The 16,417-nt window shown below is 38.8% G+C and overlaps 1 protein-coding gene across 4 annotated transcripts in view; it reads left to right on the top strand.

Annotated features, from left to right (window-relative positions):
- The window catches only part of LOC112454986 (potassium voltage-gated channel protein Shab-like), a 307,820-nt gene that overhangs the window by 73,903 nt on the left and 217,500 nt on the right, over positions 1 to 16,417 (top strand). For all 4 annotated transcript variants that reach the window (XR_003040808.1, XM_025016652.1, XM_025016650.1 and 1 more), the window contains exon 2: positions 12,236 to 12,537. Coding sequence is in view for 3 of the 4 variants with exons in the window: in XM_025016652.1 (XP_024872420.1) it covers positions 12,236 to 12,537 (302 nt within the window). In the remaining variant the exon portion in view is untranslated. The remainder of the gene's footprint in view (positions 1 to 12,235; positions 12,538 to 16,417) is intronic.

Raw genomic sequence — 16,417 nt, 5'->3', positions numbered from 1 at the left:
GCGGGACGACAAGACAAGAGTGCGGTGGCGCGCGTGAGCAGTAGCGGAAACTATAAAGCCAAAAAGAACTAAACACATGGAGATATGAGAACGCATCTAGCGCCAAATACAAATAACATATATGATTAAAGAGTTTTACCTCAACAGGTCCGTTTTTAAAAGATGGCTGTAGCGGTAAGTGGTGGTCGAAATAAATAGATCGTAGACGTCATACAATAAGATTAGGCATTTGTAAACATAACGCCATCGAAATATTAGTCGATTTGTGCTTGCATCATAAAGTTATTCTCGATTGAAAATGTCACCTTACGAGCCAAATTCTCGTTATTTGCGGGAGGTTTTAATTTTCTGTTTCAATATGAAGAAATCTGTGGCTGAGGCTCATCGAATGCTCTCAAATACGTATGGTGAGGCCGCTATTAGTGAAAAAACGTGCCGAGAGTGGTTTCAACGCTTCAAGAACGGTGATTTTGACGTTGAAGACCGGCATGGCGGTGGAAGAAAGAAGGTTTTCGAAGATGCATAATTGATGGCATTACTTGATCAAGACTCGTGTCAAACGCATAGATAATTGTATAAATACACCCTTCTCGTATTATTAGAAAAATTATTCCAAAGTCTATGCTTAGCATTAAAATCTCCGCCAATGATCACTCTTGAATGAGCATCAAAAAAGGCATTTAAAAAATCAAAGAAAAAATCAGATTTAGGAGAGGCATACGCAACACCCACCGTAAATCTCAGACCCGCACAGACCTCGACCAGGAGTAACTCACACCCCTGCAATGTGCAGGGAGGTAAAACGACATATTTAATTGACCTGCTGATAATAATCGCCAGTCCCCCGGCAATAACCTTGTCGGAATCCTGACGAACAACATCATAGCTAGCAAAAGAAAAATTAAAATTAGGGTGCAGCCATATTTCACTGACCAAAGCAATATTAATTTTTTTGTCAGCCAAAAATTGACCCAGCTCCAGCACTTTATTCTTAAGACTTGTGGCATTCCACAAGCACAATTTAAGATTTGTTAACATTTGCGAGTTGAAGGCTAATAAATTAAATCAGCTGCGTCAATGAAAGCTTGCAGTTTACTAAGACCATCGTTACAAGAGGCAAGTTTAATATTAAGTTGTTTGATAACACTGAGCATGTTCGGAATATCAACCAACTGCCTCAGCTTACTAATTTCCAAAAACAAGTTATTAACGTTGTCAGTATCTTCCAATCTATTATTTGTGAAGGCATTTCTGTTTACATTTGTAACCGCTTCCGCATAAGATTGAGCAGGCGATCTCATACGAACAGATGTTGTTTGTTTACTGTAAGGACGAGAAGTAACTGGAGCCGAATTCAAATTTAGCTGACTATTGGAGACAAAACTACGGTTAGGATTAGAGGCTACTTTTGCGTGCAAGCGCTCCGGGTCATGCAAAAAATTTGATAAAGCGTGCGAAGCAGGTTTGACAGATCTTTTCTCCAAGAATTTTAAATAAACGGAACATTGAGTGAAACTAGCCGGGTGATCTTCTTGTCAATTACAACATTTGGAGTGTCAGGAGACTTTTTACATTCCGTGGTTAAATGATCCGCAGCACACTTGACACAGCGAGGTGACTTGAAACAGTTAGTTGACGTGTGTCCAAAAGCTTGACATCGAAAACATTGCAAAATCTTCTTGGAGTTGATGAATTTGTCCCAGTAGATCCGCGAATTGAATAAAAATCTGATTCTTCTTAGATGTGAAAGCGTATATTTGGCACTGAGATTGAGTTTGAAAATAGCATATAAGCTTTCTTCTGCATTAATATAAGTGCATAAGTTAATAATAATGCCAGCGTCCTTCAGTTCTTCTTTGATAGATAAATTTGGAATGTTAAGCAATCCTTTAAGTGTGACCGTGATACTTTTTTCCTCAGGCAATGAATACGTGTGAAAAGGTAAATTTTTTGCAATGGCAAATTTTTTAAAGTCGGTGAAATCTTCGAGCTTATTAAACTGTAACTTAACTTGATTCCCGCTAAATTTCAAGTGAAAATTGTCACCAATATCTTTTTTCAACGATGTGGAAAGAGTTTGAAAGTCCTGAGGTCTTTGATTTAAATAGATAGGCGGTGGACGCCTTTCACGACAGTTCACAGAGGCTAAAGGAGAACGAAGCGCATCACTGGCGCGATCCCGTCGCCCATCCACGCTAATTTCACCAGAAGGGCTAATTTTCTTGTGAGCTCGTCTGACGTTAGCAGAAGTATCGCAGAGTTCCTCATGCATATCATGCATATCCAGAGATGTAGCAAGGCATTGAAAACGATCATTAAAACTAAATTTACCTTGTACAGTAGCGACTTCCTCAATGCGAAGTACCTTGTCTAGAACGTGGGTAGCAGCGTCATCAAAACGAGGCTGTTTGTCAGTATGACCGGAAACGGATGTTCCGGCCAGAGAGTCAGATGCAAGTCGCTTTACAACCGTCTTGTTGGTACTTTTGTCCTCCGAGTTAGAGGGACGTCCACTGTCATCGTCGTCTTCGGTGAAAAACTCCACCTTGTCAAAAATGCCCTCCCAGCGGGCAAGACACAGGTCACAAATAACAAGCGAAAAAGAGACACCACCGCCGTCGGCGCGGCGCCCATAAAAGGGCGGAATCCGACACGCCGTCAGCGCCCTGAAAATGGCGGAATCTGACACACGTTACTCTTGGCTCGCACTTGCTAATTCCGTCGTCGACACGTCCGCTCCGCTCAAAGCCTCAGGACTCTCTTGCAAACGATACAGACGCAGAGTCCCTATATAAGAGTCTGGCCACTGAGGCTATTTTGTAACAAAATGGCGTCTCGCATCTTATACAGGGACTCATGGTGGAAGAAAACAAGGTGAGTCAAGGCGCAGCGTAATGCCACCGACCAATAGAAAGCTGCCACCAGGTCAGCCATTACTGCCGGGAAACCAGCCAATATTCAAAATAATAGAATGAATAAAATACATTTTCTTGCATAAACAACTGGAAAAAAATAAAGAAATAATAAACAATTAAAAAGGAATAACTAATTTTTTCCAAAAGCAACTGCATCAAAACAAAAATAAAGAAAAACGAAAGGATTCTTATAATAAAGTTAAGCTTTCCTTAAAGTCTGAACAGAAAAAAAAGTTGACATAAAATTAAAATTATTTTTTATTACAAATTTTTGTCAGTTTCTTCTCTTTTCTTTTCCTATTTTTGTCACAATTTGTTTAATACTCTTAATCTCTAATGTAGGTTCTGGTCCTAACCAAACAAAGCAAAATTTCGCGTGGAATATTTTTCACTCGTTTTTCCACGAGCTCGGTGACTTTCTTAAAAATGTATTTTTCTGGGCTTAAAGTTTTCTGATGGAATTTTTTGAATTCTTGCTCCATTATTTTTTCTGCGTCCAAGAATACTTCAGAGGGATGAGTTAGACCTCCCCTTGATAAGATGGAAATATAATTTTCTTCTTCAGTTGCGACCAACATTCTACTTTTATCTTCCAAGAACGGATATTTTTCTTTAAAACGATGGGCAACATAACCGGTCACATACTTCAAACCTTGTTCAGCGTTCCACTCTTGGGCATCAGCAGTTTCTAATTGGCTCAATAGATCTATTTCTTGACTAGATGGCTTGTAGCTAGTTATATTCGAAGCTAACAAAAAAATATAAATTATAGATGTAATATTTTTAAATTACAAAATGTTTTCCTTGATACCATTCTCGTGCCAAGTTGGTGACGATGATGGTGAGGGAAGTGATTTGATGATAACAAATTAACAAAGATGGTGAGGGAACCCAGCAAACGAAAAAAGATTGAAAAGAATTAAAACGGGATTGCCAGGAATTCAATTAAGGACTTTCCGAATTCCATTCTGTCCAAAAAAGGGATTGAAATAGTTTCAATATCATGGAATTCCTTATTTTGGAAAGAATTTGTCTTTTTTGAATCCCATCCAATTCCGACACAAAAATATTATACCACTGAATGCCAGGTTAGGGATTGGAAAGTTTCGTGATGAATTCCATTGAATACCATTGATTCCGTTAACGAAATGAATACCACTGAATGCCAGGTTAGGGATTGGAAAGTTTCGTGATGAATTCCATTGAATACCATTGATTCCATTAACGAAATGAATACCATTGAATGCCAAACTAGGAATTAAAAATTTCCGTATTGAATTCCATTGAATTCCGTCTATTCTGACAATAAAATGAATACCATTGAATGCCAGGATAGGGATTAAAAAGTGTCCGTGTTGAACTCTGTGGCGGTACGCGCCACCAATAGTACACGCCCGCGCGGTATCTGCATTACCGGCAGTTCGCGTCGACGCTGCTAGGCGTCGCATCGCCGGGGCATCTTCTCGAGTTCAAAGTTTCGTCTCGACCGCTATGTAAAGGGACCCCCTACGGTGCCTGACAGATCTTACAAATCTCATTTTCGGGCTAATTGCCCGTCGGCAGTAGTGCGTGTAATGCCCTTAGGCATACACAAAAGCTCACCGACGAACAACGGCGCTTGGTCGCCCAACGGAGGCGCGAGACGTTTTCTAAACCATCTAATGCCATGCAATTTCATAACCTTTACGGATTCCATAGGATTGGATGGAATTGAAATTTTTCTTTTTTGGATTCCATGGGATTGGACCATCTCATTTCGAATCCCATCTAATTTCATCTAATTCCGCCAAAAAAGGGATTCAAAAGTATTAAAAAATTTCAATATCTTTTAATCCTTTTGCGTTTGCTGGGAAGTGATTTGATGATAACAAATTAACAAAAATTGCAAATCATCAAATTATTTCTCTTGATTTTTATCCGAAGAGAACATAGTTTGTTCCTCCATTTCCGTTCGTAGAATTCATGATTTTTTTCTGTACAAAATTGATTTAAAAAAAGTGAACTAAAAAAAAAACGAATTAAATTATAGTTTCTTTATTACTTTTTAATTGAATATTAACCTTCAGAATTATCATCTATCTCCATAGGAAAATATGCGAATCCCTTGGTAATTCTTAATGATTCACAATCAGCGATATGTGCAGGATTTTCTCTTGTCTCCGATTCCTCTGTTTCCATTGATTCACTATTTTCTTTGATTGACAAATTTTCCGGAAAAATAGTGGTTAAAACATAGGCGTCATCCGCCATGCAGTTGGAAATATCGTACGCATTAATCAAACTCGAATTTTTGTCAACAGGAACAGTGTTAGCCTGGAGTGAAAAGCAGCAACGGAATTTGAAAACACTTGTACGGCCATAGAAACTCTTTGTCGTTCGGTACCTCTTACAGTTAAATGTTTTTTTGTCAACTTGTAGGCCATAGTCACATCATCACCTTCCCCTCTGTACTGTAAAATCTGCTCTAGGACTTTTTTCGTAAGATGAATTTCTTGTAAAAAAAATCACTATCGAGAGAAAGTGATTTCGTGCTAATTTTATCAAGTGAGGTACATCAGCAAATACGTGAATGAGGATTTTATTGTCACTCGGATGTTCAAAATAGCACTGTTGATTTCCTTCAGTCCCGATTTTCAAAGAATTTTTTACAGTTGAATTACTTGATCCCAAATCGGATGTCGTTGCCACGACTGTGAATCCACTTTTGTACAATTTCATGATAATATTGTCCAACAGTTTTTTGTTCATTGCTCGGTCATGATCATAAAACACTGGCTGTTTCCATTTACTGAACAGTCCTCTAGCCATTACCATCTGAGTTGTTTTATGCGGTCCAACGATTTGTTCATCTTGTCGATTGATTGCAATGTCATTTGATATGTACACTTTGTCATAGGACAAAACTGTAAGCCTCTCGAAAACAGTCATACTCTCTCCTTTCAGTTTCATGATGCGCACAACATCGTTCAAGATTCCTGGTGTTACATCGAACTTCTGAGCCCAATTTCTTAAAGTTGATACCGAAGGTAGAGGGACTTTCATCGTTTTTCGTATGAATCTATAAGCTCTGGGACTGACACTATGTAAAGACATGGCTGTTGTAATATCATCAGCGCACCGTTTAACTTGTTTTTGATTTTCATTGGTGAGCATTTTAATCTGTCCAGGTGTAAAAATTCTATTCAATATTTCTTTATATTTTTTTTCTGCCTCTGAGATTTGCTTATAGTCTTCTCTTTCACGCCAAGAGTTTTATCTTTCTTTTCGAGCAGTTTTTCTTTTTTCTCGAGTATTTTTTCTTTCTCATTGATAAATTTTATCTTTCTTATTAATAATTTCATCTTTCTCATTTATAATTTTGTCTCTCTCATGAATTACTTTGTTTTTCTCATTGATCTATCAAACTTTTGACGTAGAGCTACGTCTTTCTCGGGGGGTATGGGGGTATGACTGCAACGGTTTCTTGCAACGTTTTCATGCAACGTTTTCTTTTTCTCGAAAAGTATTAAAGAAAAATATACTTTATTATATATTTTTTGAAAGCTCTCGATGTAAGCTAAATGTTTTCGTGGTTAATTTTTCGATATGGGTTTGTTCTCGAAAAGTATTAAAGGAAAATATACTTTATTATATAGTTTTTGAAAGATTTCGATGTAAGCTAAATGTTTCCGCTCATCGTTGGTTATGTTCTCTTGATACTTCATCGATTTTTCGAAAATTTTTTAATATTTTTTGGGAATTTTGGATAGTGCGACCTCTTCGTTGGTTGCTAAATGTTTTCGCTTTCGTTGGTTATGTTCTATTCTAATAGACGTAGTTCTACGTGTTAATTGCGGCACAGTTGTTACAGTGCTTGTTAATTTTTGATAAAATAATTCTTTCAGATTTTTATTTTCCTCCTTCAACCTTTCTAATTTCTTTAATAAATGTTCCAATTGATTGCTGTCTTCGATGAAATCTTCTGATTGAGAGCTACCGGCTGGAATTAATTCTTGAATTTCCAAGCTTGTTAATTGAAAAGTGATGTTAGTTTCTCCCAGTGACACAATGGAATTTTCGTTGCGGTCAATTTCAATTATGCCCTGCGACGTGAGCTTGGTACAAGCTGTGGAAAATTCGGGAGCCAAAAATTTGGATGGTACAGCATCATCTTTCAAACGCGACTCACATTTCATTAGCTCAGGATACTGCTATTGCACCCATGTTTTTTCTCGGTACGCACCTTCCGGAAAATAAACTGAACACATTCTCGCTGCGGAATGAAATATTTTTTAAAATGATAATGATGATAATCATAATAAACAGACAATTAAGTTCCGATTTTATCGAGTATTTTCACTCACCAGTTGCTAGATTGATTTTTGGGTTCCCACAGAATTTCACCTATTCTTTCCAAAGTTGATTTTTCGGAAAACGAAAATAACTTATTTTTCTACAGCTGGAATTTTTCGTTTTTTTTTTTCAAATTATTCTTACATCTTTTAATAGCGCAGTAGACCATGATTGGTGGAAAATAAATCTGGAAAATGATATTTTATTGACAGGTTAGGTTTCCTAATCTCTTCACACTGATGTTCGTTCAGTCCTGTATTCGAGAAGTTCTTTACCGTGCCAAACTTCCATATCAAAATAACAAATTAAAAATGAAATTACCTATCTGTCGAAAAAGTCACCGAAGAAACTATCTGAATAAATAAATACACCTTTTTAGAAGTTTTGACAATTCTCAGATCACAGTCAATAGCTTGTATACAACACGTATACACGACCAAGCATGTGTTTGTAAAATAAGATGGCGGATTTGGTGAGTTGCGCAAAGCGAACGAAAATTGACTCACCTTGTTTTCTTCCACCATGCAGGGACTCTAGCATCTAGAGTCAAGGACATTCAGAGACTGGAGTCATCAGCTTTAACCCAAAGAAGAAGAAGGAGAAGGGGGCTGTAGTCACATTCCAATTGGTTTCGCCATTTTGTTACAAAAAGTTGATCGAGCCAATAGGCGTAAGTCCATTCAGTGACCAGACTCTTATATAGGGCCTCTATACAGACGGAACTGCTACCGCCATCAGTGGAGAGATGTAAGAACAGCGGGAAGACTGTAAAGCGAAATTATAAAGCGGGGAGCACACACTTCGGCACAACGCATAATGCGTAAGTATAAGAAAATTGATTGGTCCATACACATGTGCATAAGGAAATAGACCAATCAGTTCTCTTATGCTTACGTATTATGCGTTATGCAAAAGTCTGTGTTTCTCGCTTAAAGCACATGCATGGAGGGGTGCAGGGAAGCTAACATGCGTGGGCGGGAAGGCTTTGCTCCCCTGCACCCCTTCATGCATGTGCTTTACAATTTCGCTTTACAACTTAGCATATACTTTAAGTTGTAAAGCGAAGTTCACGCTGCCTACCGGCGGAGGTGGGTGCGGGAGGGGGGCCAAAGGCCCCTTCTGCATTCCCTCCCGCGCGCGCGCGTGTGTGTGTGTGTACCCATACAGCACAAAATATTTTCAAAAAATATTTCTACATATTTCTATTTTAAGATAAGATTTTTAATCTTTTGTGATAAAATTTGTCAGAATATTTTAAGAATCTTTTAAAAATATTTTTAAAGATATTCTATTTTATCACCCAGACAATATTTTCTTAAATATTTGAAATATATTTTTAAAATATGAATTCAAATCTACATATTTATTGTTTTATAATCTTGTTCCAAAATATTTAAAAAATATTTTTTTATTGGTTCTATAATTTTTTTCAAATATTTTTGAAATATGAAATATTCTTAATTAAGTAAGATGCATGGTAGAGCATCTTTCCGTGCTAGTTCGCAACGACGCCACTAAGCAGCATATAATGGTAAGACTAACTCGTAAGTCGTAAGTAAAAGTTGAGGGCTAATATAAGCAGGCCTCCGGCGAAGCAAAATCATGACATTCGCAAGACATATCTTTGCCAGCAATACAACGGAAGGCTTACCCAACATTGCTGCAATGATATAGATATACAAAATAATATTTTCCAAAGTAAAATGTAATAACAAATCGTTATCACAATTAATGATAACGATCGTACTAAGCGAGCGAATGAGATAGAGAGACGGAGCGTTATAAAGAGTAATGGCGACCAATGGCGACAGCCAATGAGCGAGCGAAAGAGTAACCCGAAATGACGCTGGAGCGCGAGCGTTGGTGTGGTGTGTGAAAGAGAGACAGACAAAAAGTTAGTGAGAGTCAGGAAGATAGAAGGTAGAAAGAGTGTGAGAGCAAGAGAGGGAGAATAGCGAGCGAGCGTGAAGCAGGAGCCGTAGGGCAGCGGCCCGTAACAAGTGTGATTCTTACAAAAGAGTGTATCCTGAGATATCATATTAAAGACATTTATATCGAGACTTTAGTTTTCGTGTGTTGATTGAATACCGAATCGGGAATCTCTACGAGCCACCGACAAACCATCCGCGATAAAGTTTCGAGTAATACTGCGAGACTGAGTAAAGATACCGCGAGTGTTTATAGCAGTTAACAGATGTAAAGATATATATTAAATATATTTATTTGCAATATTTTAAAAATATTTTTAAAAATATTTTTTTGACATGATCTGGTGGACATACGAAAATTTTGAAAATATAACAAAATTAAAGGCTCACAAGATTAAAAATTAATCAAAGAAAAAGGAGCGTCGAGTCGTAACAAGGTGTTAGTGTTAAAAAATTCTATATTAAAGTAAAAAATAACAAACATTTCGGACCTTTATAGGACCATCTTCAGTGTCACATAAAAATTAGAGATTATATTTTGGATAAAGTTAACATACGATACAAATTATTACAACTAAAATTAACGCAACAGTTAAAACGTTGAATTTGAAGTGGACTATACTGTAACAATTGTAATTTAATCTAATTAATTCAATGGGTTTGTAGAAAAGGAACAATAATTGAATCTATACTATTATATAAAATTCTTACGGGTGGTGTATGTTTGGGGCCGTTATGTTTGAACGTTTTTAACTTAAAAACTATTGGACCGAATTTTTACCAAAAGTATATAAAATAGGGGTAGAATTTTCCGGGGAGTGCTATAGAGTGTATAGATTTTTGTTATCTATTTTCTGGAAACCGATTTTTTTAATTATTTTAATTCTTACGGGTGGTGTAACCTTAGAGGAGGGCGGCAAGCTTGGCCAGGCATCAGGATTCAAGTATCTGTCGTGGGATCTCTAAACATGGACTTGTGCTGACCTCCACAGTTACATCATCGTAAAGATTTGTCACACTGACCGTGGGATTTGTCGCCGCAAATAATATAGCGAGTTTCGCTTTTACATGCAATTTTTGTATGACCGAATCTAAAACAGTTAAAGCATTGTCTCGCTTGAGGTACGTACGGTCTAACTCTGAGTGAGTCCGACTCTGCTGGCAAAAATTTTTAAGTCTCTGACTTTATTCTCTTTGAAAGTAACTACAATATTATCTGTTGCTAGTAAATAAGATTTCTTAGTAGTAGAGTTCCATTTCCGTCGGTACATTCGTTCTAGTCTGAGAATATTTGACTTGTCACGAATCATCGACCACAGCTCATGGATCGTCGTCGACCAATCCAAAATTACACCTTTGCAAATTATAGAAAGTTGCTCCAAATGAGCTTTAAATTTAATCGGGTCACTGAGCTTATCTATAATTTCCAGCGCGCGATTAGCGTCTCTAAAATTTTTAAACTCCGCCTCTGCCGAAAAATGATTAATCATAGTTACAGATACAGGGCAGATTCAAATGTGCCAGACTAGAGTCAAGCTCAACAGGGTCTTCTTTCCCCGCTAATTTTTCCAAGCCCGTTCCCTTGGCAGTGGTTTCGCTAGATAGTAGATAGGGACAGTGGGAATCTCGTTAATCCATTCATGCGCGTCACTAATTAGATGAAATTGTATCTGTCATTTTGTAAATTTGAGAGAACCAGCCATATTTTAATAAGGTTCTTACCTTTTTTTGTGGTAGTTTGATCGGGGGGGAGGCGTAAAGTTATTTTAGCGATACCTTTAAAGTTGTCCTCAAATCTAGCAAAGCGTTGCGCGTCAAACAAATAATTTCCAGGGTCACATTTCTTCAAAGTAGAACCACTTACAATATAGGATTCCTTGTCAAAAGGAGGCATAACATTGTCCACGGCAGTATCACGTGTATCGTCTGTTTAGTCACGTGATCATTGCGAGCAGGCGGCGTGTTGCGAATATCTACATTCAAATCGCTACAGTTGGTCGGGGTCGCTTGGTTTATTAAAAGATCGCGGCCCCGATTGTCCCCTACATTCACGGGGGAGCCCACGTCCACTTCTATATCTTCTTCAAAGTGTAAATTCCCGCGTCAATAGTTAGGTTTTGCCGCTTGCAAAGCTCCTCGTTTCTCTGCTTTTTAGAGGAATGATTTCTGCGGTTTCTATCCGAAATGTTATCCTCGATCCTGAAGTCCTTTGTAATCTTGTCGAATTTCTGTTCTGAGACGCAAATTCTCATTTTCTTATTAGCGACATTGTAGGGCTAGCTTTTCATCTGAGGTACGAGAGCTATCACGTGAGAGCTGCCCCGACGTGGCGACGTGATCCGGCGAATCCATACCAAATTAACTAAAAACTTGAACAACGCTCCCCTCCGAGAGAGAAACAACAATTAGTAGAAAAAATAAAAACCCCCCCCGAAAAGAGTTCAAGCTAATTGTAAGTACTCCCGCGTAGCTTAAAACCAATGCACTACTAGAGACTGCGCAACAGGCACACTAAGCGAACGAGAAAGCAGGGGACACACGTCTGTTTTGCACGGCGGTTTGAGCCGAACTCTCCTGACCCTTTTTCAATTCATAAAAAGGTTAAATTTAAAATTAAAAAAAGTGTGCAAATTAAAAACTTGCACATTGCTTCCTCATCATTACAGATCGCTACCATTGCTTATTTTACTCATAAAGCTTCCTTTATAAGGAAGCCAAACTAATAAATACTAATAATTATGCATCAAATAAAATACAAGCTTCCTCATAAGAGGAGCTTTGTGTTTTATATATGTTTACATTTTCTTTCAAGTATAATTCTTTCAATATTCAGACTGTTAAAAAAATTAATTGAGTTTTTATTTTTCTCTCTTCTCTCTCTTTCTTTTTCTCTCCCACCTCTCTCCATTCCTTTTTCCTAAGTCTACATATAAGAATATAAGTTATTGGATAGTTACTTATTTAAGTAATAGTTTACATTTAAATAATAGTATCCATTAATTAATCTCTTCAGCAATTTATTCTTTTATTCTAAAGAACAACACCTGAACTTGTTTCAAGGTCATAACATGTCTGGGGTGGATGGTAACAGCACGGAGGGGGAATCTGCATGCGGCCGTGGACCTGCTCAGACCGGGCCCGGTTGTTACCGCAATTATGAGCATTATAGTCTATCGCGACATCGGCGCAGTACGTCTAATGCTTGTTTTCCGAATTTACCGAATGACCTGCCTACTACGCCTGACAGCCCAAATCGTCGGCTTCTCGACTTTGTCCAAAATGTACCGGGTGCCCAGAACGATGATTACTACCAAGACGAAATGCCGACGCAGCATACCTACCAAGGGAATGTGACATCTAGCGTAAGTTCAAACGTCAAATATATAGTATTAACATATTACATATACATTTTTCGTGTATATATATATGTATTTAGTTATATTGGACTTTGTCCATGATTTATAACTCAATATCACTCAGATACAAGAAAGAGTCTAGAGAAAAAAAATTCTCTATTTTATTTCTTGAGAGCACCACGAAAGTAATTCTTTGAAAGATGTTACAATTTATGTATGATATTTTACACACATATATACACTCTCCCATCGCCTCCCGCTCCACAGACATACACACTCGTTATAGGGCAATTAAAGTGTGTTACATTATTTTACTTTTTTACCTTTAAAAAACATTTTTAACCCTAGCTAGCCACACTTATTTTTGAGTGCTTAATTCGCCACACTCCGGTCCGTGAGACCGTTCGACTTTGTCACATTGTTATTTTTATTCTAATTAATATTTTTAAGCTTGTGCTGTAGAAATTGGCAATACAGACTCTGAATAAGATGTTTATGATATCAGGTCTAGAAAATATAATTTGAATTTGAACTGAACTTATTATATAAGGAAACTAGAAAACTATGTTAGTGAAAACTAGAAAACCGAAAAACGTTTAGCAGTCTATTGGATCGGAGTGTGGAGAGCTAGGATTAATTATATTATCATTATATTATCTTTAAAAAATGTTTTAGATCAAAGTTATTTAGTTTTGTGAGACTATAGACGTATGCATGTCTATAGTATGTATGACGTATGTATGTATGTCTATTGAATCTCTTTTTAATAAAGCTCTTGATAGTCATAATCAAAATTACTTTAAATTTTTTAAATAAAAATTGTTATTTTTTATTTTATTTTTTAAAATTATAAACTGTAGAAGTTAGAAGTTAGATAATACGACACAAATTTGATTATGCGGTCTCACATTATATGTTGCATAATGTGAATATTGGCGATTTTTATCCTAAGTTTTGTGGTTCATAATTTAAAACGTTTATAAAGAAAAATAGTATAATTACATCATGATAAAAACATCTTGGCATTAGTTACAAAAATACAGGATGTTTCTGAACTTGGCGCTAAAACTGGTACAGCGGCTTTAGCACATGAAAACAAGTCAAAAATGTCTAATAAATATATGTTTGAATCCGAACGGTTTCAGAATTATAGGGTATTGAAGTTGCTTTCGTAAGAAAACATAAATTGAAGTAAATGTTGTTTAATGTTCTTTACTCTGTTTAAAGCTTTACAAAAGATGCTAAAAAATTTCTCCATCGAAGAACAACTATTGTTTAGCGCATCGCCTTGTACATAGCTGTAAATAGTCGTTAAAATTCGTCATTTGTCTAGTTATCATTTTCTTTGTAATTTTGCGCGAAACGTCGGCGGATCGCGAACAGTAGAATTATGCGACTCACCTATCGGTGCTGCCATCGCCCATCCGCCGACGGCATCCGCTCCCCCCAAAAAGGGAATAACTACTCGCCCGCGGCACATTGCAGGACCGCGGAGAGGATAGACACTCATCGTCAAACCGTCTCACGGTAGACATACATTTGTCGTCAAGCCGTCCTACGGCACTTACACTTTTCGGCAAGCTGTCTTACGGCACACACACACACACACACACACACACACACACACACACACACACACACACACGGGATCTTGAGAAGCGCCGGCCGCATGATCACGACTTCCTGCCTACGCTCGCTACTGCTTTGCTTTCGCTTGCTTGCACGTGCCTGCTTTGCTTTGCGTTTTGCATGCGGAATTAGACAAGGACACCTAAGCGGCCACGAGGCCCGGGCAGGACGAAGCCCGACGGAGCCAAGGCGACCGGCGCATCCCGGTGAGTCGTTTTTCGCTTTACAATTTTGCTGCATGCGCATCTTTTGCGTTATCATTAGTCGTGAGGGGTAATTACCCTTCTCTGGACCTTCGAGTAACAATATCGCAAATCTAGCCTCCGGGGCGAAACAATCCCCGTTCATTGGTCCTTCGAGGCGGATCTTCACGTTAGAAAATTACCGCCGACCTTTCGCTTATCTCGCTTTATTCGCTAATTTGCTAATATTCGCTCATTCTTGTAGTCACACATTGCAATAACACGTGGCGCGTGATAGTCTCTAGTCTCGCGCGATATCTCCCGCTCGCAGTTCTTATTTTGCGACGAGAATATTCGCGTGAGCTTCTCGCTTGTTGTAACCCGTGCCATTGTCGTTATCTGCATTAGTCGTGAATTCGCCAATTTGTTTGCTCTAGTAATCGTGAGGTGCGACAACGCACGGCGTGTTAATCATCTCCAGTTTTGCGCAATATCTCTTGTTCGCAATTCCTAATTCGCGACGAGAATACTCGCGGGAATCTCGCTCGTAGTAACACGTGCCATCGCTGTTATCTGCATTAATCGTGAAATCCGCAATTGACGCGGTAATTAGTAGAAACCAGTAATCATTAATATAGTAACCGAAATATTCAGCTTTCGAATATTCTCGGGCAAGCCATACATTTTCGTCTTGCTATCGGCGGCCTTGGCGCGGTCACGGGCCGGCCGTGTGTATACACGTTGTTTTTCTACATAGACTTGCGCTCAATAATAACGCGCTACACTACTTCTCGTTGTTGCTGGGTCGACTTCGGCACGACTCGAAATACATATTCCGATCGTTGGAATTCTTGTCAACATATTTGCCATCGATCGAGATTATTGTTGTCGGCGCTGGTTCCCGATATAAAATATCTCCACACTCTGGCGTTCTTTCAAGTTGATCATTAGACGTTATAATTGCAATTATAATCGAGTCAAAAAAAATTGTCGTACTGAAAGGTGCCAATTCATGGGACGCTGAAAAACAGCGTTGAGCGACGTCACGTGACATCACTATGATGCCAGCGTCAAGAAAGAGAAGTTGGATTTTTCCAACTTCAAGCGTCAAAGCCAAAGCAGCGCGAAGACGCCGAAATTTTGACGCTGTTTTCCTTTTCATGAATTTCAATTGACGCCGGCGTCAATTGTGGTCATGCGACCTTCTTGCCGCTGAAAATGAGCGTCGAGCGTCAGCATAAAAAGGCACCTTAATGCTTGTGTCGTATATATCGCTCATGTCGTGTATGCTGCTCGTGCCGTAACACCGCGCGCAACACACCCTGATCTAATCGTAACGCCATAGAGATTGAGTGCAATTCTCGTCGCAACCGGGCACCTGTGCCAATCTAATTGATAATTTTGATCATTAATACAACTATTTTCTTATTTTGTTTATCCTCTGCAACCATCCTTGAGATTTATCCTGTGTTTGATTCTCGTTTTCTTGCGTTTGTGCCGTAATGTTATCGCGTCAATTGTTGCATTATAGTCAAAGAATATTCTCTCGTGAATGTTCCATCGAGCCTTCGCATAGGAATTCGAACCCTTACTTCGATTGTTGTTATTTCGAGCTCACGTGAACCTTCGACCTTGCGCACATGTTCCACGTTCCGATCATCATGAGCCGAGGTCACGTAACTAAACGCGAGTTGTGTATACAGCGGATGAGGGAGATCTATGAGCTGTCGATGCTCGCCGCGGACAATGTCGCGCAGAGGCCGAATTTCCTAGTTAGATACTCTACCGTGGCTGGATTGGTTAAGGATTTTGAGGCGGCTTACCTCAAAATAATCCAAGACGCCTCAGACGAGGAGTTTACCGCGGAAGACGCAATTCGTAAGGAATTCGATACGATGCGCTTCGGGGTAATCGGGCGTTATGAGAAGTTTGTGGGCACCGACCGAGCGGCCGCCGCGGCCGCTCAGGTCCCGGTCCAAACGTCGTCTATCCGACTGCCCAAAATCTCACTTCCGGAATTCTCGGGGGATCTCGCGCTTTGGCCTTCGTTCATCGCATTATTCAACGTTTCCATT

The sequence above is a fragment of the Temnothorax curvispinosus genome, unplaced genomic scaffold (assembly GCF_003070985.1).
Source record: "Temnothorax curvispinosus isolate PA1 unplaced genomic scaffold, ASM307098v1 QBEX01005624.1, whole genome shotgun sequence".
Lineage (NCBI taxonomy): Eukaryota > Metazoa > Arthropoda > Insecta > Hymenoptera > Formicidae > Temnothorax > Temnothorax curvispinosus.
This window is presented reverse-complemented; position numbering and strand designations above follow the sequence as displayed.